The sequence below is a fragment of the Eubalaena glacialis genome, chromosome 8, assembly GCF_028564815.1.
Source record: "Eubalaena glacialis isolate mEubGla1 chromosome 8, mEubGla1.1.hap2.+ XY, whole genome shotgun sequence".
NCBI lineage: Eukaryota > Metazoa > Chordata > Mammalia > Artiodactyla > Balaenidae > Eubalaena > Eubalaena glacialis.
The window spans coordinates 13,621,670-13,644,970 of NC_083723.1; the positions used below are offsets into that span (position 1 = coordinate 13,621,670).

The 23,301-nt window shown below is 35.2% G+C and overlaps 1 protein-coding gene across 1 annotated transcript in view; it reads right to left on the bottom strand.

Annotated features, from left to right (window-relative positions):
• Positions 1-23,301, bottom strand: part of SUGCT (succinyl-CoA:glutarate-CoA transferase) — a 697,612-nt gene that overhangs the window by 593,891 nt on the left and 80,420 nt on the right. The window contains exon 8 of the mRNA XM_061197569.1: positions 6,107-6,250. Coding sequence (XP_061053552.1) covers positions 6,107-6,250 — 144 coding nt within the window. The remainder of the gene's footprint in view (positions 1-6,106; positions 6,251-23,301) is intronic.

Genomic DNA, 23,301 nt, shown 5'->3' on the forward strand with positions numbered 1-23,301 from the left:
TATGTAATACCAGTAAACACACAATAATTAGTTATATTCATCTTTATACAAATGCAGTTACAAATATAATTCTTAACATTTTTATGGAGGAAAGGACCCGTAAAGGCAAAATTTTCTAGGGCTCACAGAAATCTTAATAGCCCTTGAATTCTTCTGAGTCAGCCCAGCCTTACATCCCTCCCCAGTCAAAACTGGTGCATTCTAGCCTCATGGGTAAGACCCAGACCAGAGGTGACTATAAAGTATTCATTTCAAAATCTGATTTATGGTGATGGTTGCAAAATTCACTAAATTCACTAAAGACTGTTAAACGGTCACCCCTGAAATAGGATGAATTTTATGATATGTAAAATATACCTCAATAAATTTTTAAAGGTATAGGCTAAATAGGAAAAGCAAAAACACAGGTGTATCTAAAGACACAAAAGTATCAGATTATTATACTTGTTTGAATTCAAAAGTTTATCCATAAAACTGTGCTATAATAATGAGTTAAAATCTCATCTAGCCTAAATATGAACAATCTACAAACAAGGAAAAAAAGGTGAAATAAAAAATGCCGAAACATTCTATATGTGAAAATAATTATAGAAGTTTGGTGCTAAAAAAAACTAACTCATTGTAGTAGTAATTAGGGGAGCCTGGTTGCAATTAAGTACAGGAAGGATATTAAAACTTTCAAAAGATATTTCTGTAAGCCACAACAGAAGAACACGCGCAACAGAATAACTGGAACCACATCCAAACCCACTTCCTTGTTATTTACCAACATCATGTAAAGAATACTGTTTAGATGCTGACATCAGACAATCTTCAGTTGACAACTTTAAATCATATTAAGACTAAGAAAAAAAAATCAAAGAATTTTATGACAAGGGTTAAAAGTTTATAGCCTTGAAACTACAAAAAATTTGGTGCCCACTACAAACCACATCCTGACAACTGTCATGTCTCTACGGTGAAATGGTTTTGTTGTGGTTGAGGCAATCATTTCTGAGTTAATTATTAGCTACTATTCAAATCAAGTGCAATTTGTCTATTGTACATTAGATCACTTCTAAGAGAGGGCGTACAAAATTTCATTTTTAGCAACTGATACTGAATGTTATAATCATTCATTGGTCATCCTATGCAATGCAATCAAAATGAGTAAAAACTATGTGTTTTAACACTGCATGAAATGGCAGTCATTTGCCAGGCAGCTGAAATTAAGTTCAAATGTTATCTGCTTAATGCAAGTGAACATTTATATAAAAAAAAGAAAATGAATACATTTTTTAAAAGGTGAAGTTTCCTATTACATTACTTTGAAAAGTATCCAGAAATAGCACTTCCCATTTACATAAAGCAGATTTTAATCATTTTGTGGTTTGGTTTTTAGATCTAAAATCTACAAATGTTATCTTAAGTTGACAAACTAAGTGAAGTTAGTCAAGATTTCTCTAATATGAAAAGATATAATAATTATGATAAAATCATGTCAATAACCATCTTTTTAATCTCAGCATATTTCTAACATTGTGAAATATTTTTTCAATAACCTAATAAAATTAATGCTACTCATCAGTAGAATACTTTCTAATAGACAAAGAATTTGCCATATCCTTTGTTGCACTAGAACTTCAAAACAACCCAGTACGTTAGTATAGTGAACATTTGTTGATTGGCTCCCCATGATCCTTTTCCCCTTCCTCTGGCCAAAAAATAACTCCACCATTCTTCAAGGAAATCACCTCTCCCCAGTCAAAGCCATGTGGTTTGGGTGGAGTTAACCCTGTCCCTTGTATCAGGAATGGCTTAAGCCAATCAATATACTTTATCTTTCAGGTCTCATTAATTGGTTCAGGAATAGTTCACTTAACCCAGTCACTTAACAGTCACAGTCTTGTGTTCTGGGACTTCTAGGAAAGGGCACTTCCTTTTTCTTCCATGGGAACTACTGAAAAATTCAGAAACTTTCCTGGGTGGTACAGTAGAAGGATGTAAGATCTGGAACAAGAATTGCTAAAACTTTAGCTCTTCACAGTGAAGAATGGAGAAAAGGGGAGAGACAAGGAGAAAGGCAGAAAGCACAGAATAGGAATGAAAACAGGAAAGGAAAGAAAGACAAGCAAAAAAAAAAGACAGAGAAAAGAGATGCCCAAGGCTAGAGAAGCACACATGAGAAGAAAAGAGAGAGTCCAGAGCCAAAGAACAGGGCAGAGGCAAAGAATCAAAGAAAAACAGAGCTTAGGCTGTAGTGGGTTCAGAGAATGAAAAGGCTCTTATCACCCATTGTGTTGCACTTCAGGAAGGCTTCAGCATAAATTATTACCTGTACCACTGCCCTTTGAAACTCTCTAACACTGTTCACAGCTCAGAGGTCATTCTGAATGTGGCAACGGTAGCAAGTATCCAAGGAGACATAGTCTTTGGTTGAAAGACCATCACCTAACAGAAATTATAAACAGAAGCCTTAAAAAGTTAAAATCCAGATTCCTAAGCGTGATATATGAGGCCCAACCACATTCTGCAACCCCGTTAGGGAACCACAGGGAACTATATATCACCTCCAGCTTTCCCATACAACTTGGCTGCCTCTACTAGTAAACTCTGAACAGCTGTGTCACCTCCCACCCCAAGCTACCTAGCACAGAGCCTGGGACACAGTTAGTGTTCAGTGGACCAGAGCTGAAACAAAAAATCCAGTCATCCCATGACTCCAAATGCTATTTTTTCTCAAAATTCTCATATTTCAACAAAAACACTTGTCCATCAGGTTAAAGTCCATGATGGCTTTCACTCAGTGGCTCTAAACATGATTAGATAATGACCCAGAAGAGCCCACTCTGCGGCACTCTCTTCCTGTAGCTCTTGGCATGCTTCTGGGAGGTGGGGGCAGTCTTACTATGTGTTTCCTTATTACTGAGTGCTCTTTTGCTTCCCCTGCCTCTTACTCAATTTGCTTCCTCCCCTTTAGCTTCACCACAGGAAAGCTGGAGCTTGTCTGTCCCTCAGTGTCAAAGCTTTCCCTTCATCAAGCAGGGGAAAGAGAATGATTCAGGATGTCAGAAACCAGAGGTCTTGCTGTGACTCTGCTGCCCAAGTAGGTCAACCTCTCTTAGCCTCAGTTTTCTTATAAGTAAAATGAGAATAGAAATACCTGATCTACCTACGTACCACCAATGATAATTATGAGAGCAAAATAAAATAGGAGATGTGTAAGTGCAAAGCTCTAAAATAAGGCATAACAGATTTTTATTGTTAAAAGGTAGTTAATGACGATGGCCAAGATACAGAAACAACGTAACTGTCCATCAATGGATGGAGAGATAAAGAAAATGTGGTATGTACATACACTGGAATATTATTCATTCATAAAAAAGAAGGAAATCTTGCCCTCTGCGACAACATAGATGGATCTTGAGGGCATTATGCTAAGTGAAATAGGTCAGACAGAGAAAGACAAGTACCATGTGATCTCACTTATATATAAAATCTAAAATTTTTTGAAATTTTTATTTAAAAAATATACCAAATTCATAGCTACAGAGTACAGATTGGTGGTTGCCAGAGGTGAGGGATAGGGAATGGCCAAAATGGGTGAAGGGCATCAAAAGGTATAAACTTGCAATTATAAAATAAATGTCATGGGGATGTAATGTACAGCACGGTGACTACAGTTAATAACACTATATTGCATATTTGATAGTTGCTAAAAGAGTAGATCTTAAAAGTTATCACAAGAAAAAAAATTTTTGTAACTATATATGGTGATGGATGCTAACTAGACTTATTGAGGTGACCATTTTACAATACATACAAATACTGGATCATTATGTTTACACCTGAAACTAATATAATGTTATATGTCAATTATTAAAAGGTAGCTAATGAGCCTTAAATACACTAATAATTTTAGCTACCTTTGACTGGGTTAGCTACAGCACAATAGGTTAAATCACCGCTACCATGTTTGGCAAAAGCAAATCATTTCATCATTAGTTGTTTATCAAGGACTTATCCTAAGTCGATGATTCTCTACTTTTTTCTATTTTTCCCTAAGCAAGTTTAAGGGTTATGAGGCATACCCACTGGTAACAGTGATTCTCTGATTGATCTCCAAAGATTGTTAGACCTGCTATTTGACAAATACTGGGCTGGGCTTTGAGGATACCGCTATAAGCAAGAACAAACATTATTCCTGCACACATGGAACTTACAGCCTCAAGGAGCAACATGAACAACAAATATAGACACAAACCCAAAGTGTGCATGAGTTTGCATTTACTGTACCCTCACTTTGAAACAGCCCTACCAGTGATTCCACCCACCTCCATGCCCACCCCCATGGAACCACACACCTCCAGATTGTGAATCACTGTGTTAGGTGCTAGAAGAGAATTCAACTCTATAATACTCTACAAGAGAATTTTTTCCAAAGCTAATTAATTCGTCATTGACATATTATAAGAAAAGCAGTCTAGGTAGAGATCTGAAGACCTAAGCAGAGCCCCAAATACAGGACGAGCTACATAATTTGTAAGTACTAGTGCAAAATGAAAAATGTAGGGCCTCTCATTCAAAAAAATATTAAGAATTTCAAGGCAGTGACAGCAGAGCATTTAAATTAAGCCTAGTGCCTTCTGTGACTGCATAGGTCACACACCTATGAAATCTTCACGGCTTCCATATTTACTGGATGTGCAATTTTACCCAATCACTTAACCTACCTCGGGTTCCTTACAGCTATATAATTAGGGGAGGAAGGAAAAAACTTTCAGCTTCTTCCCAGACCTGACATCTGCTTCTCTGTTAAGAAGAGAGATCATTCATTTGGAGAGAGTTCTTTTATCCTTTTATTATAACCATTAAAACTCTGACTGTGACTCAAAGCTAGTGTTGAAAACTCATAAATAGTATTTCACCTTCAATCATATTAATGTTTTTTTACTTCTATGCACTACCTTAATTTTGTCTAAAAGAAAAAATCTCCAAAGCAGAGTTCCAAGATTACTGTTTTCCCATGTATGCCATTTAAATCTGAAATTCCCAACTGAGGTCTTTGTCTATGAAGTAATTTTTCCCACAGTAAAATGTCTCCTTGCACAAGTTAGATATTTTCTTTTTTTCCCCCTCCTTGAAAAATTACCTATTCAAAATCAACTTCCACATATGGTACAGCATCTAGGTCTGATCCAGTGAAAAGGAGGCAAAGTGTCAATCTGAGAGTGAGTTAACCCTTTTATTCCACCAGCTTAGTATTTAGCATAACATAACTGATAGCTATCTAAACCAAGGGTTCTTAATCTGGAGCTTATGGAAAGAACTTTGGGAAGTAATTAACTTGAATGGAAAAAAAAATTATATCTTTATTTTCATCAACCTCTAACTAAAATTCAGCATTTTTATGAATGTAGACAACAAACCACAGGAGTATTTTCAGTACCTAAGTATGACTTGATCATCAGTAAATATTCTACATATTTTCTTACATTATAGTTGCAGATATCTCAAAATATCATTTATGTTCAACACTACCTCAAAATTGCAACAGTTATTGAATCCACTAACAGATATCCTGTTTTAATGTATTAATAAAACATCATATGTACTATAACACAAAATTGGTTTTTACATTGAAATAATGTAATCCCTCTGTAATCCTAAGTATCTCATTCTATGCATTTAAAAACATAATTCTGAGGAAAGGTCCACAGACTTCACCAGATTACCCAAAGGGTCCATAGCACAAAAAAGATGAATAAACTCTGCTAAAAAGAAGTTACAGAGCTCGCATGACAATGAAATAGAAACAACTGTACTCCTGTCTCAAAAACAGTAATAGACCTATTCTAATAAAAACAGTCTTTAAAATTCTGGTTCAATAGCAATGTCTACATTATAACAAAATCTTCGTGGTCCATTTATTTTAATATGACAATATCAGGGACACCAAAACAGAACAGCTTTTGCTGTTGTTGTTTTGTGTTTTTTTGGGGGGTGGGGGAAATTCTGTTGTTTTGTTTTTTGTTTTTGCACATGTGACCACAGGATTTGATATGAAAAAGTGTAACACAGATACATGTTTTTATGCCACTATCTAAAATGTTATTTGGATTGGTACCTGGGATGACAGTAGGTTACAATCAATGAACAGTCCTTTTCCGGTTTTATATCTTTGTATCAATCCAGCCATAATGGCTCCATATGCATAAAGGCCAGTGGCAAGATCAGTCATGGCCACTCCTGGACGAACTGGATCTCCATCCTGATTTTAGGGTTAGGTTGAGAAAAACAGAGAAACTGAAAATTAAAACCATCATATGAGTTCACAAATATCCTAAGGTCAAATAAAAGAAAGAATTGTATATCATGTGCACACACACATACACACACAAGAAATACAACAAATTGCTGTTGTGGATATCTGTTGGTGGTAAGGATATATTTACATTTGCTGTATATTTATTATTTTTCTGAACCCACCCCCTACCAACCAAACTAAACCAAACCAAATGAAATAAAAGATTTTTAAAAACATGTCTGAAGTTCCTTCTGAATATATTTTACATTATTTATACCAAAAAAAGTAAATAATTGAATTTGAATTTAAATGAGTTCACCTGTTGGAGAGGAAAGAGTTAAAGAAGTATTTTTTTCTTGTTGGGTTAGGAGGTTCTCCCAGGAAAGAAGAGGGCAGAAGATCTGGTCTAATCTCCTTATAAGCATGTTAATAACTGGCAAATACACTAATGGTATTTGCTTTAAAAAATAAAACAAACAGACAGTATTTATCTATAAAAGGCTTTTAGCAGGATACTCCTGCTTTAGAATTACTACGGTAAAGAAACCTAGCATCTATAGATTTATGGGGCATAAGGCATGAGCTATGCAACTATCTGGGTATAAAATGGAAATGTTCCAATAGCCCATCAGTTTCGTGTAATATGAGGTAACCCATGTACTCCATTTGAGATCTCATCTACTGCTCTGGGGTTGAGAATTCTGTTATTGTGAGAAGAAAGGCATGGGGGGGCCTCTCTCAATGTCCAGGAGCTCCTTCTGCTTCTCCTGTGCCTTTTGATTGCTTGAATCCTTAAAATTACAAGTAAAGCTTGATACCGATTGATGTCGGTCTTATTGACAATCCAATCCTTGACCCATATGTAAAGATATTAGAACAGTACCAGGCAAACAATAAGTGCCCTATAAAAATTAGCTATCAAATTTTTCATCAACATTATTATTAATCATTGTTGTATCAGATAGTTCCTATTTTTCACTACCTTGAATTCTGCCAAGTCTTTCATTGTACGTAATGCCTAAAAAACCTATATTTCACCTAGTTGATATATTCATTCATTCACTTCCGTATTCATTAATTCCAGCTGTTGTTCAGTCATTTTCAGAAGCTAATTTTTCCTTTTCTGAAGCCCATACATAAACTATGTTAATCATCTTACAAGACAGCTAAATTTGTTTAAAGCAAGTAAGTGAGACTGTATAGCAACTAAACTTTTTTCCCTGCTTTTCAACACAATTTCAAGGAAGATATTGCCATAAAAATTGGAAACTTCTGGGGGCCTTCTAACTATTATTATTGGCAAAACTTGTAGTGGCGTGAATCCGTAAATTTAAAATTAATACCGTCATTTGGATTTAAGATTATTTAATGTATTAAAAGTGAGAGGTAAGTTCAAATTTAAGTTTATAGACATCATCTGCTTTCTTACTATAATATTAATATAATCACATTTCTTGAGAAGTTTTCTATACTTCTCAGACCAGTAGGAACAAATCATATAATAAATCCTTTATATTACATTTTAAATCTCCTGAAAAGCAGAGACTATACCCAATATTCTAAAAACATCAATACATTATCCAGAATAATAGCATGATATGTATGAACATTAAATAAATATTGTCATCCATATATTAGAAGACAACATTGTCACTGTTAAAAATGACCATTTGTGCCAAATAAGTTTCGTGAAATACTAATTTAAAGAGGCTTGCTAACACACTTTAGATTCAAAGATATCAATAGGCTGAAAATAAAAGCATGAGAAAGGATATATCATGCAAACAGCAGCCATAAGAATGCTGGAGTGGCTATCCTAATATCAGACAAATAAACTTAAAACAAAAAAAGCTCTAGAGAAAAAGAGAGAGATTTTATAATGGAAAAGGGTCAATGCATCAGGAAGATATAACAATTAAAAGCATACATGCACCCAAAAATTGAACCACCAAAATACAAAAAGCAAAAGTGACAGATGTGAAGGGAGAAATAAACCCTTCCTGAATAACAGTAGGGATGTCAATACTGAAATATGAATAGTGAGCAGAACAGCTAGATAGAGGATCAAAAAAGAAATAAAAAATTTAAACAACACCATAAACCAAGTATACCTAATAGATGTAAAATGCACATTCTCAAGTGCACATGGAACACTCTCTAGGACAGACCATATCCTAGTCCAGAAAACAAGCTAAGATAAATTTTAAATGAGTGAGTTCATACAAAACATGTTCTCACATCACAATGAAATGAAATTAGAATCAATAACGGGCATATCTGAGAAACTCAAAAATATGTGGACAGTAAACAACGTACTCCCAAAACACCAATGAGTAACAGAGGAAATTATACAAGAAATTAGAAAATACTTCAAGATGAATGAAAATAAGGGCACAACATACCAATATTTATGGATGCAGCTAAAGCAGTATTTGAGAGAAATTTAGAACTGTAAATACCTATATTAAAAAAGAACAAAGATCTCAAATCAATTACCTAGCCTTCTACCTTAAGACACTGAAAACAAGAAGAGTAAACTAAACCCAAAGCAAGCAAAAGGAAGGAAATACATATTGGAGCAAAAAATAATGAAATGCAGAATAGAATTCCAATAGAGAAAATCAACAAAACAAAAAGTTGGCTCTTTGAAAAGATCAGTAAAACTGACCAACTTTCAACTGAACTGTCCAGGAAAAAGAAAAGAGAAGCATTCAAATTACTAACATCAGGAATGAAAGAAGGAACATCACTAACAACCTTGCAGAAATAAAAAGTATTACATGGGAATACAATGGAAAATTGTATACCAACAACTTTGATAATCTAGATGAAATGGACAAATTCCTAAAAAGACATAAACTACTGAAACTGACTAAAGAATAAATAGAAAAACTGAACAGACATATAACAAGGCGAGAAACCGAATTAGTAATTGAACTTCCAACAACAACAAAAAGCTTTTTTTAGCTTTGCTAGTGAATTCCACCTCTTTACAAATACTTCTGAAACCTGGAAGAGAAGAAACACTTCTCAACTCATTCTATAAGGCCAGTAAAAACTGAGGTCAAGCCACACAAAAACATCAAAAGAAAATAAAGCTATAGACCAACATCTCTGATGAATGTGAACACATACCAAAAAATCCCAACAAAATACTAACAAATTGAATCCAGCAACATATAAAAATGATTATACACCATGACAAATCAGGATTCTTCTCAGGAATGGAAGGTTAGTTTAACACTTGAATATCAATCAACATAAGCATATGATAAAACTCAACACACTTCATGATAAAATACTCAACACCAACACACTAGGAATAGAAGTGAAATTCTTCAATCTCATAAAGGGCAAATGTGACAAAAAAAAAAAAAAAACCCCAGCTAACCTCATAGTTAAAGGTGAAAGACTGAATGCTTGGCCTCATTAGGAACAAGACAAGGATGTCTGCTCTCATCACTCCAATTAAACATTATACTGGAGGTTTTAACCAGTGTAATTAGGAAAGAAAAATAAATAAAAGGCTGGAAAGAAATAAATAAGACTATATTTGCAGGTGACATAATTTTGTATATAGAAAATCCTAAGAAATCCACCAAAAAAACTGTTAGAACTAATAAGTGAGTTCAGTAAGTTTGCAAGATACAAGGCATTATACAAAAATCAATCTTATTTCTACACAATAACAATAAATAAACCAAAAATGAAATTAAGAAGCAATTTCATTTACAATAGCATCAAGAAGAATAAAGTACTTAGGAATAAATTTAACAAAAGAAGTATAAACTTAAACTCTGAAAACTACAAAATATTGTTGAAAGAAATTAAAGAAGATCTAAATAAATGGAAAGATATCCCATTGTCATGACTCAAAAGACTTAAAATTGTTAATACTGCAATACTCCCAAATTGATCTACAGATTCTGTACAGTTTCACCTGTTGAAATCCTAGGTGCCTTTTTTTGCAGAAATAAAATCTGATCCTAAAATTCATATGGAAATTCCAGGGACAAAGAATAGCCAAAACAATCTAGAAAAAGAAGAACAAAGGTGGAGGACACATACTTCCCAATTTTAAAACTTACTACAAAGCTACTGTAAACAAGGCAGCATGGATGGCACAAGGCAGATATACAGACTATGGAAATTCTCACCTTCAATTCAGTTTTGACAAGCATACCAAGATAATTCAATGGGGAAGGAATAGTCCGCAAAAATTGGTGAAAAGAATGCAAAAGAATGAAGCTGGACTCCCTCTTCACACTATATACAAAATTAACTCTAAATGGACCATAGACCTAAACATAAGAGCTAAAACTATAAAACAAAAGAAAATATAGGAGTAAATCCTCATGATCTTCAATTTGGCATTGATTTCTTAGATATGACACCTAATAGCAACAAAAGAAAAAGATAAATGGTACATCATGAAAATAAAAATCACATGTGTTTCAAAGTAAATGATCAAGGAAATGAATAGATAAAAAATGGGAGAAAGTTTTTGCAAATCACATATCTGATAAGGAACTTATAAACAGAATTTATAAAGAATACTTACAACTCAATAAGAAGACAAATAACCACTTTTTAAATGGGCAAAGAATTGAATAGACATTTCTCCAAAGAAGATCTACAAATGGTCATTAAGCATATGAAAAGATGTTCAGCGTCATTAGCCATCAGGGAAATGCAAATGAAAACCACAATGTGCTTATAACTCAAAACAATAAAGACAACCCAATTAAAAAATAAGCAGAGGGTTTAAATACACATTTCTCCAAAGAAGATATACCAATGGCTAATAAGCACATTGAAAGATGCTCAACATGATTAGTCACCGGGGAAATGCAAATCAAAACCACAACGAGATACCACATCACACCCACTAGAATGGCTATCAGGAAAAAGAGAAATAATAACAAGTGTTAGCAGGGATGTGAAAAAAATCGAAACTCATATGCCACTAGTAGGATTGTAAAATGGTGTAGTCACTGTGGAAAAAGGCTGGCAGTTCCTCAAAAACTTAGATATAGAGTTACCATATGACCCAGAAACTTCACTTCTAGGTACATACCCAAGAGTATGAAAACATATGTTCTCCCAAGAAACATATGCACACATTTCCATAGCAGCATTATTCACAATATCCTAAGAGTGGAAGAAACCCAAATGTCCATCAACTGGTAAATGGATAAATAAAGTGTGGTACAGCCAGATGACGGGGTATTTCAGGCAATAAAAACAAAGTACTAATACATACTACAACATGGAAGAATTCTGAAAACAGTATGCTAAGAGAAAGAAACCAGTCACAAAATGTCACATATTATATGATATCATTTTTATGAAACATCCATAATAGGCAAAACCACAGAGAGAAAAAGTAGAACTGGGGGCTAGGGGCAAGTAGGAATAGGGAGTACTGCTAATGGGCCTGGGGTTTCTTCTGGGGATGATGAAAATGTTCTAAAGTTGATTGCACACCTCTGTGAATATACTAAAAAACACTGAATTATACACTTTAAATGGGTGAATTATATGGTATATGAATTGTATCTCCATAAAGCTGTTTTATTTTTTAAATACCATTATAATGCTGGTAATTAAAGCAGAAAAATAGAAATAAATAAAAATAAATTTAAAAAATCTTTTTAAAGCCCTGCTAAAGAACATGTATTTAGTGGGAACTCTAGAAGTTACATTTCATTCAAGGCTGCTTGGTAGCGATAATTAAAGAAAATGTACCATTTGTATTCTACTGTAAGTCAGAGATGACTATGCTCATACTTTGGAAATCCCTCAAAATCATATTCCTGTCATCTAAGAATTGTCAGCATGCCAGAGGAATAAGAAAGTGAAAATAAATTACCATTTAGCAAGCAGAAAATCCCACAGAGAATCACATTGTGGCTGTGAAGTGACTAGGTATTCCCACGTGCAATCAGGCAGAATCAGAGAAGGGGCTGTGTGTACTCATGGAATCAAACTCCCCTTCTACATCTGGAGCTCCATAGGAGCCCTAATGCCGTAACAGTACTAACCAATGTGCCTCTTCTCCTCAAATCTGGGATAAATGGGGTGGTACTTTTTATGTCAATGGGTATAGGAATTCATCACTCACAATCTTTAGTAAAAATATATTTGAGGAAAAATGGGTAACTAACTGACCTTGTTAAGCAATATGCCCTAGAATCTCATCATAATTTGTTGGAAGAAGTGGATTTAAACTTATAAGTAGACTTTTGGAAATGAAGTAAAATTTTTATTTTATTAAATTTTAATTCTAGAAATCAATAGTAGAATGTTTTTTTTTCATGGTCACTTAGAAACTGCTTTAAGTGTATTCGGTTCTTTTGATAAGTTGATGTAACCTTTTTGTAAGAGCAATTTATGATGATTTTCCTATAAAACTAAAACGAGTGTGCCTCTCATCAACAAAAGTACAAGAAAAAGAAGATTCTACTTAAGAGTTAAGACAGAGAGTTATAGTTAGAGGACAAAGTATAATATAAAAATATTAAGAGTCTTCCCGATCATTCACTTTACATATTCATTTGTGTATCTCTCCATTCTCACTGTTTCAATGTTATTTTCATATATTTTCTCATCCCCTATTCATTCATGTATTCAAAAACTCATTACAGGTAAAACCTGAACATTAGTGGAAAAAGTAGGGAAGTCTGAATAAAATGTGGAGTTTACTTAATAGTATCATACCAGTGTTAATTTCTTAGTTTTGATCATTGTACTATGATTTTGTAAAGTGTTAACATTAGAGGAAACTGGATGAAGGGTATAGGAACTTTCTGTACTATGTTTGCAACTTTTCTGTAAGTACAAAATTGTTTTAAAATTTTAAAGTTGATAAGTAGAATCTGAATTAGTTCTTTAAAAAATAAAGTTTGACAATTTCAAAATGGTTTTTATTTTTAGAAAATTATGCAATCTAGAGAAGAAGGGGAAAAAATAGAAAACCACCTATAAAGGTGTTCATTTGTTTCCTTTACATCACAATCTCCTAAATTATAAAATTAAGAATTTAAAAAGATTATTTCCCAAACACAATTTAAGACTGTTTTAACATTTCATTCATTTCTCCATATCTATTCTCACTACTTTCAGAGTTTGCCAAATGAAAAAGAAAAATGATGTGTTTTTCTAAGTTATTCCTTAAAACCTTGTCTGGTTAAAAAGTACATAAGAAACTTTAAATCAGTTCTGGCACACGTTCAATAAAGAGGCATGAATTTGAAAAGTCACCAAGAATTTTTCTCCTTAGTCATATTACTCAACCTAATCACTTCATAAAACAACAAAAAATGTTAAAACTTTTTTAAAGTAGTTGGCTTCATTATTGTTAAATAAAAAGTTATTGTTAAATATGTCCATGTCTCTATGTCATATTTTTATTTCAAAATGAGGCATTCATTATACAAATGTAATCTATAGAAAATTTTGTTTTTACTCTAGGGCACATGAATTTTTTAATGATCTACTTTCTGAAATATGAATTCTTCTACTATTTACTAACTGCATAACCTTTGGCAAGTTCTTAGCCTTTGTTAGTTTTTGGTCCATTGTAAAATCTTGCTAATAACAAAATCTACCTCATCAGTTGGTATGAAGATTAAATAAGAAAAGGTATATAAAAAACCTTTTTATGAATGTAAAAGGCTGCACAAATGTGACTTTTTTAAGACACTTGGTGTAGTGCTCTAGAAGACCCATCAGAAAGATTTGACAGGGGCTCAGGGGAGAGAGCCAAGATGGGAACCTCAATCAAGGACAGAGGAAAGAGGGAAGGTATGTATTCAAGAGATACTTAGAAATTTGAATTCATAGACTTGGATTATTGATTGGGTGAGGGAGGGGTTAAATTAAATCAATTGGGGGGAAAATCAATAGGAAATTAAGCTTCTTAATATGACGGTAATATTTTGATTATGAAAGCCACCGTAAGTATGACTTGCAGCCCTAGTTAGGAAAAGCATCTTTAGTAGAAATAGAAAGAGCAGCACAGAGAACAAAAAGTGGTATATTCAGATCAAACGAGGGTTTTAGTGACTAGGAAGAACACAGTCACCACAGTGACTGCCTTCACACTTTATGAGCACAGACTCTGGAACTACACAGTATCTGAACCTTCTGTTCCAAGCACAAAATCTACTTGAGCCATTCACTGATGCTAAAGAATATGCTTTTAGCACAGTCACATACAAATTTTCACAGAGTAACATTTCCCCTACATGAAGGAAGCTCTGTTGAATGGCTAAAACACGGAACTCAAAGCTGTAAATTCTACTAGTAGGTGCCTTCACTTTTTCACCTATAAATAGGCATAACAAAATCCATCACCTATGTGCCTCAGTGACATTATGGAGTCCTCCAACCTAAATCACATATTTTTAGAACTTGAAAGGATCCTATAGTTAAGTCCCCGTATCAATGGAGGCAGAGAAGCAGGAAAGTATACAGTTGTTAAGAGATCAGTCTCTGCTACTTACTGGCAAACAGATCCCTGGTAAGACAGGGAAAAGAGAGTTAGCATTGTAATGCACTTCATTTAGGCTAATAGTGTTGCACAATACCAACAAGAGAAAGTCTTTAGAATGTTCACCTAGAGCCTGGAAGAGGAAGCTCATTTTTCTTAATCACATCCTGAAAGGCTCAAAGTTCCATCCCATCTCCCACCCACACACCTTCTCAGCCTCGACAGAGCACAAGTCAGAAGCCACAAACACAAGAAATTGGGATGCCGGAAGGAGGGAAGTAAAGAAAGATTTAAGAAGATGAGGGAGAGAAGAGTCCATCCTCCTGATGCACCTGCCACCCCAGATAGGCGACTCAAGAGAAAACGTAACAAATTGACTTGTGCCATTCTCTGGATCCCACGTGGATGCTTGCTGACCTAATACTAAGAATTTCGTTCTAATAATAAATTAAAACTTTCTACCCTTCCAAACATTAAAGGTACAACTTAGAGGTATCGGACTTACAGAAGGCAAAATTCTATACTGCACTTTAAAACCAGTACCTAACTTTTTGTACAACCCTTAGGAGCAAGCAATCCTTGTTATAGATGAGGAACAGCAAGGTTACCTAAATACCGTAAGATGTTACAAGCGTTTAGCAGCTAAGTCGGAAGGAGACCCCAAGTGACCCTGAGTCCACTGCCTCTACTATATTACTGGATTCAATTACCTTCCTTAAGGTTTCATGACCAGGTCTGGATACTTAACTATTCTGTATTTAGTAAACCAGTAAGAAGCTAGCTTCGGGTCTCCTGCATGTTCATAATGTCATGTACAACTTCATGCTCTTCAAAGTGTTTTAACACATGCTGTTACATTTAACTCTCAATAAGAATTCTGTAAGTACCAATAGTATCTCCATCTTACAGATGATGAAAGAAAGATTTAGATGATAAATTAACTTGTCAAAGTCACAGAGAGCAAATGGTACAACTAGAACTGGAACTCAGAAATTCTGACCCCAAAGCTTCTGATCTTTTCACTACCACCTTGCCTCCATGTATTATTCTAATTCCAACATTCATCATCTCTCCTTTACAGACAATCACTAGAGAGCAAAAATTTTAAATGAGTGAGTTGATTTGTCATTTCTACAGCTACAATTAAGAAATAATCAGTTCTGATGTGGGATGGTTTGTTCTACAAAATTTAAGTGAATGGCAAGCAATCGAATGCATCTACAGAAAAACATGCTTTTACCACTCTGAAAAATGTAAACCAAAACCTTTTTCAGAAAATAACTGGAAGAATCCATTCACTGGGAGCCTGCTAAATTAAAAAGGTAGACAAAACTGGGAATTCCCTGGCGGTCTAGTGGTTAAGACTTCCACTGCATGGAACACAGGTTCGATCCCTGGTCAGGGAAATAAGATCGCTCATGCTGCGCAGCACGGCCAAAAACAACAACAGCAACAGCAACATCATAAATAAATAAATAAATAAATACACAAATTTATTCAAAAATTTAAAAAATTTTTAAAGTAGACAAAATTACAAATTTTCAAAGATCCCTTAATACGCCAAACATACTATTTTCTTGTCCAGAGATTAAATACCATCTAGATTATTCTGAGTTAGCTCCCACAGTGAGATGCCCAAAATATCATCTAGCCTGGCTGTCCTCTTGAGTTTAAATAGGGTTAGACTGAGAGAAAATGGAATGGAGGGTTGGGGAATTGTGATATTTTAAGGGATGGCCTAAGAAACTATTTGAAAAGTTGTTTTGCTTCTTTCCATGTTGTTCTTCAAGAAAAAGTTTCCTAGTTATAGCTTCTGTGCTACAGCTTTCAGTGCTAGCGGATCAGAGAAAAGCAAAAACAAATCTAAACTAAACATCAATGTCTCTAATTTCTGAGACGAAACAACTTTCACACCCACTAAGATCGGCATATAGTCAATCCTGTATTTAACAGGCCTCCTCTGAACTCAGTCTTACATATTCCAGAATTAGCTCCAGACCTTTATAAGAGTTGTCTATTTCTGGTATGATTTAGGTAAGCCATACCTAGAAGCAACAAAACAGATGAACCCTTGAGGATGTTCCCTATCCTATAATTTTACCTATTTCATTTAATTTTCATTTCTCATCAATAAATGATGTCTCAAAGAACTACACTATGGATTTTGAATGCAATTACTTTTGAATGAAAAATCTTTCTACACCAGTGTTACAAGTTATCCAATACAGTGCTTCCTGAACCCTCCAAGATAAACTGGATAGAATCACTCTATGTAGTTGTGGTGGCCACATGCCTGGAGTTGCCAGAATAAGCCAAATAAATGCAGCAGATGATCTGGTTTAAAAAATTATTTTAGTCTTATTTAGTTATGACAAAAATTAGATGGAACCAGTGACCTATTAAGGCCAGTCTTGGAACACAATAATAAACCATCAGCGCATAGGAGAACATTTAACTTTCTGCTGTCTATGGCAGTACATTTGTTTCATCCAAATGGATTATCAAGTCATTAAGAGATAAATTTTAAAAGGTGGAAAACATATCCTTTTTTACTCGCTCAAAATTGCTATCTAATGTATCAAGAGATAGCTTCTCTGTTCCTTTCATTCTGGTTCTCTCTTTGATAATTAGGTTCAGACACTAATAGTAGAAAATGTTTATACTGAGATCATAAAGCTTAGTCCATAACCAATTTTTGCCACAGGCAAAGCCAAGAAAAAATCATTTAAAGCTACAAGAAGTCCATTGTTACTAGCAGATTTCTCCACAAAGTGGAAAGATTGTGCCTAAATCCCACCTGCTCTTTACATAGCACTGCAGCATGTTGAGAGACTGTGACAGATTGTATTTTCCAAAGATGGCTGCAATATCCCCTTCCACATGCCCTTTTAGTACCTTAACATTCCCTGTCCCCATCAACAGGTGGAGTCTAATTCCTTTCTCCTTCATTCTGGGTGCGTTTGTGACATGCTTGTAACCAATAAAATTTTGCAGAAGGGTTACAGCATGACCTCCACAACTATGTCATAGAACATATGTATTGGTGACTTTGCCTTGTTTACTGGAACACTTGTGTTAGTGGAGCCCTGAGCCCCCGTATAAACAGTCTGACTGCCACATACTGTAAGGAAGCTCACACTAGCCCATGCAGAGAGATGATGTGAAAAAGTCCTGATATTAGATGGGGAGATGCCTGGCAGCCCCAAGCTGCTCCAGCCCCCACTGTTCCTGCTTTGACTGCAATTGCTTGAGAAACCCCAAGCCAGAACCACCCAACTGAGCCCTTCCCAGACTCCTGACCCATGGAAACTAAGAGAGTTAATAAAATGACTGCTCTTGTTTTAAGTCACTAAGTTTCAAGGTGATTTGTTACACAATAATTATTAGCAGAATAGAGATCAAGGCTTACAAATGACCAAGAAGAAAACTGGCCTACAATGCAGAAGGAATACCTGGGAAACAAAAGGATATAAACTACAGTTCTTGTCCCAGTTTTAGGTATTCCAAGATCCCTCTGAAACTATATGCAAAAATTCTGTGTGTTAATTTCCTAGAAGACGTTTGATAGCTTTCATCAAATTCTCAAAGAAGTCTATGACTTTTAAGATATATTAAAAATTGATTTACAATTTTGGAGAAGACTTTGCAACTAGTTTGGATGACTGAAGCAAAGAATGAATGTGAAGGCATGATAAGAAATGAGGCTGAAAAGACAGTCTCTTCAATAAGTGGTGCTGGGAAAACTGGACAGCTACATGTAAAAGAATGAAATTCGAATACTCCCTAACACCATACATAAAAATAAATTCAAAATGGATTAGAGACCTAAATGTAAGGCTGGACACTATAAAACGCTTAGAGGAAAACACAGGAAGAACACTCTTTGACATAAATCACAGCAAGATCTTTTTTGATCCACCTCCTAGAGTAATGGAAATAAAAACAAAAATAAACAAATGGGACCTAATGAAACTTAAAAGCTTTTGCAAAGCAAAGGAAACTACAAACAAGACGAAAAGACAACCCTCAGAATGGGAGAAAATATTTGCAAACAAATCAACGGACAAAGGATTCATCTCCAAGATATGTAAACAGCTCATGCAGCTCAATATTAAAAAAACAAACAACCCAATCAAAAAATGGGCAGAAGACCTAAATAGACATTTCTCCAAAGAAGATATACAGATAGCCAAGAAGCACATGAAAAGCTGCTCAACATCACTAATTATTAGTGAAATGCAAATCAAAACTACAATGAGGTATCACCTCACACCAGTTAGAATGGGCATCATCAGAAAATCTACAAACAACAAATGCTGGAGAGGGTATGGAGAAAAGGGAACCCTCTTGCACTGTTGGTGGGAATGTAAATTGATACAGCCACTATGGAAAACAGTATGGAGGTTCCTTAAAAAACGAAAAATAGAATTACCATACAACCCAGCAATCCCACTACTGGGCATATACCCAGAGAAAACCATAATTCAAAAAGACACAGGTACCCCAATGTTCATTGCAGCACTATTTACAATAGCCAGGTCATGGAGGCAACCTAAATGCCCACTGACAGACGAATGATTAAAGAAGATGTGGTACATATATACAATGGAATATTACTCAGCCATAAAAAGGAATGAAATTGGGTCATTTGTAGAGACATGGATGGATCTAGAGACTGTCATACAGAGTGAAGTAAGTCAGAAAGAGAAAAACAAATATCGTATATTAATGCATATATGTGGAACCTAGAAAAATGGTACAGATGAACCGGTTTGCAGGGCAGAAATAGAGACACAGATGTAGAGAACAAACGTATGGACACTAAGGGGGGAAAGTGGCGGGGAGGGATGGTGGTGGTGTGATGAATTGGGAGATAGGGATTGACATGTATACACTAATATGTATAAGATGGATAACTAATAAGAACCTGCTGTATAAAAAAATAAATAAAATAAAATTCAAAAATTCAAAAAAAAAAAAAAGAAAGAAATGAGGCTGGATAGCAACCAAAGACAAATCATGAAGGCCTGATATTATATATCTAATGAGGTTAGGTTTGTTTATTTGCTTCCCTAACTATGATGGGAAATAACTGAAAGGTTTCCAGAAAAATAAAGTTCCAAGGTCAGTTTTATTGAACACAAATTAAATATCACTGGCATCACTTTGTAGATTAGAGAGGAGTCATAAGAATCATAAGGTTTGAGAGTTGAGGCAGGGAACCAAGTAGAAAATTACTGCAATTATTCATGAAAAAGATCAGAGGCCAAACTAAGTCAACAGCAGTAGGAATAAGAAGACAGAACAACTGGTCACAAGAGTTAGAACACAGAACCCAGACTTAGTGAATGTTTGGACAGAAGTTTAAGTTTCTGGGTTTGGGTTAATAGTTCAACTGAGACAGGATAAAGGAAAAGAAAAATAAGTCTGCTGAACTGGTTTTTTGTTTATTCAGTTTAAGGAGTATATCCAATCAAGAGTTGAATATGCAAACCTAAAACCCAAGGGAAAAAGAACTGGGTGAAAGATATAAATTTGAGAGTCAAAACGTTATGTATGGTAGTTAAAACCACGCTAGGTTTGAGATATTATCTAGGAAGAACATACTGAACAGTGCTACCCAATAGGAATATAAGGTGAGCAAAATAAAAACTACATATGTAATTTTTAAAATTTTACTAGCCATGCTAAAAAATGTAAAAGGAAACCAGTGTAATTAATTTTAGTAATATATTTCATTTAACACAACGTATCTAAAATATTATCATTTCAAAATGTAATCAATTTTTTAAATTATTAATGAGAAATTTTACATGGTTTTGTTCATATGTCTTTGAAATGCATTGTACTTTTTACACTTACAGCACATCTCACCAAACTTGATGCATTTCAAATGCTTAACAGTCCCATGTGGTTAAATGGCTGCTTTATTAGAGAGTATAAAAGAGTAAAAAAAATAGATGAGGTCAAAGCACAGAATTCTGGGCACAATCATTACTTTAAAAGCAGGCTGAGGAAAAGGAGGCCATGAAGAAGACTGAGAAGGCGAGAACAGCTATGTGGGAGGAAAACCACGAAAGACATATTACGGGAGACAAGGAGGAAAAGAGCATCGAGGAGGGGTAGGTGGCCAACACTGTCTACTGTCACAAAGTGAGATAAGAAAGGAAAAGTGAAGTAAGTCAGACAGAGGAAGACAAATATATGATATCGCTTATATGTGTAATCTAAAAGGAAAATGATACAAATGACCTTATTTACAAAACAGAAACAGACTCACAGACTTAGAGAATGAACTTATGGTTACCGGGGGGGAAACGTGGGGGGAGGGATAGACTGGGAGTTTGAGATTGACATGTACACACTGCTATATTTAAAATAGATAACCAATAAGTTCCTACTGTAAAAAATAAATAAATAAACAAACAGAAAGGAAAAGTATCCACTGTAGTTTCCAGTTAAGAGGTCACTGGTAACCCTCCCAAGAGCAATTTCATTGGTGAGGGGGCTATGGAAGCCAGAATGCAATGGATGGAGGAAGGAAACAGAAACCACATGCCTTTTTTTCACAAAGTATTAACAGTACCTCTTATTACTTAAACCAGTGATTCCAAAACCAGGTGGATTATCAGAATCACTCAGAAGGCTTTTCAAGAATACAGATATAGGGCTTCCCTGGTGGCACAGTGGTTGAGAATCTGCCTGCCAATGCAGGGGACACGGGTTCGAGCCCTGGTCTGGGAGGATCCCACATGCCGCAGAGCAACTAGGCCCGTGAGCCACAACTACTGAGCCTGCGCGTCTGGAGCTTGTGCTCCGCAACAAGAGAGGCCGCGACAGTGAGAGGCCCGCGCACCGCGATGAAGAGTGGGCCCCGCTCGCCACATTTAGAGAAGGCCCTCGCACAGAAATGAAGCCCCAACACAGCCATAAATAAATTAATTAATTAAAAAAAAAAAAAAGAATACAGATATACAAGTAACACCATCCCAGGTTTCTGTTTCATTAGGTCTAAGACATGGGAATTTATGTATCATTTAGAGTTGTCTAAGCAATTCTAAAGACTTCTGGTATATAGTAAAATCGGAATCAGTGTGCCTAAACCTGAAAGTAATTCAATCAGGCTCTGAAAGTCTTGTAGGATTACATCCCATAGTTCTGTAGTGAAAAGTTTCTCAACATTTCTTACCCCTCAGGACAGGAATTATGATTTACTAGCAGAAACGTAAGCTTTATTACAAGTTCAAAGTTCTTTTCCAGTGACTATGACTTCAGGCCAAGTATTTATTATTTTTGCACTTGCTTATCCTCAATCTATAAAAGGAATGACTTAGAGATGACTAAAAGTACATCTGACTCTACTTAAAGGCATCGTTTTTACACAGATTTAAATATTAATCCTCCTAATATTTTAGAACTTTTCATGCCAAAAGTGCAGAAGTCTCCTCCTCCTTGAACATGCAATGAAAGACAGAAGTTAAACTATTTTCTCAAAAGTTAACGTGGAAACTATTCCTCAGTTACAACTAAACAGGGTTATGGTTCTCGACAGCCAGTCCGGGGGCAACATGGGTGAGAAGAACATGGTTCAGAACTAAGACTAACTGAGCTAAACCTTATTTCCCTTTATTTCTTCAAAGCTGCTCACTGCCCTTTCAGTGACCTCTTTAAGCTCCTCCTTTATAGTCACTTTACCCTGATTTTACTTAGATAAAAATGCTTGAGTGTAGAATACACATTGTGATCTGTCATGCAGTCCAATCTCCTAGAGAAGTTACCAACTCAGAATTTAAGCTCTCATTAACTTTCCATCAAAAGTCTCTATGGTTCAAACAGCCATTCAAGACACTCTGCATTTTCCTTTTTACTGTGTAAAATGACAGTATGAATTAAACACTACATCCTTGACTAGCCAATCTTTCCTACAAAAGAACTTTTAAAAAAGAGAAAGAAATTCTATTGTATTAGTTTCCAAAATAAAACAGTACATAAAGACTCCTAAAACTGAAAAACTCTCAAAGGATCATTTGGTCCAACTTCCTGCCTTTAGGCAGGTAAATTTCTAAATCATCCAGGAAGATGCTTATCCCTCTCTCCTTAAAGATCTCCAGAGGAAACAGAGCAGTTATGGAGTATCTAATACATGCCAGGCATGCACCAGAAAGGGAAAAGGAACTAGCATTATTTCCCAGGTGTTTGCCTACACATTATCTCATTTAATCTGAGTACATTTTCCAGGATGTGTGTTAGTACTCTCATTTTTACAAATGAAAAAAACAAGGTTCAGAGATGTCAAGTGGGACTGGGATTTCAAGCCAGGACAGGATCTTTCCCTCCGCCATGCTAATAGAAACCGCATGACCTGTTTCTTCATGCACGGCAATGTTCAATACCCTAATGGTCAAAAAGCTCTTCATTCAGCTAACTAAAATATCTTCTCTGATATGAGCTCATTTTCTCTTATTCATTGTTTATGAACAATAACTGTTCCAAATCCTCCCCAAAATAGATGAAAACGGCA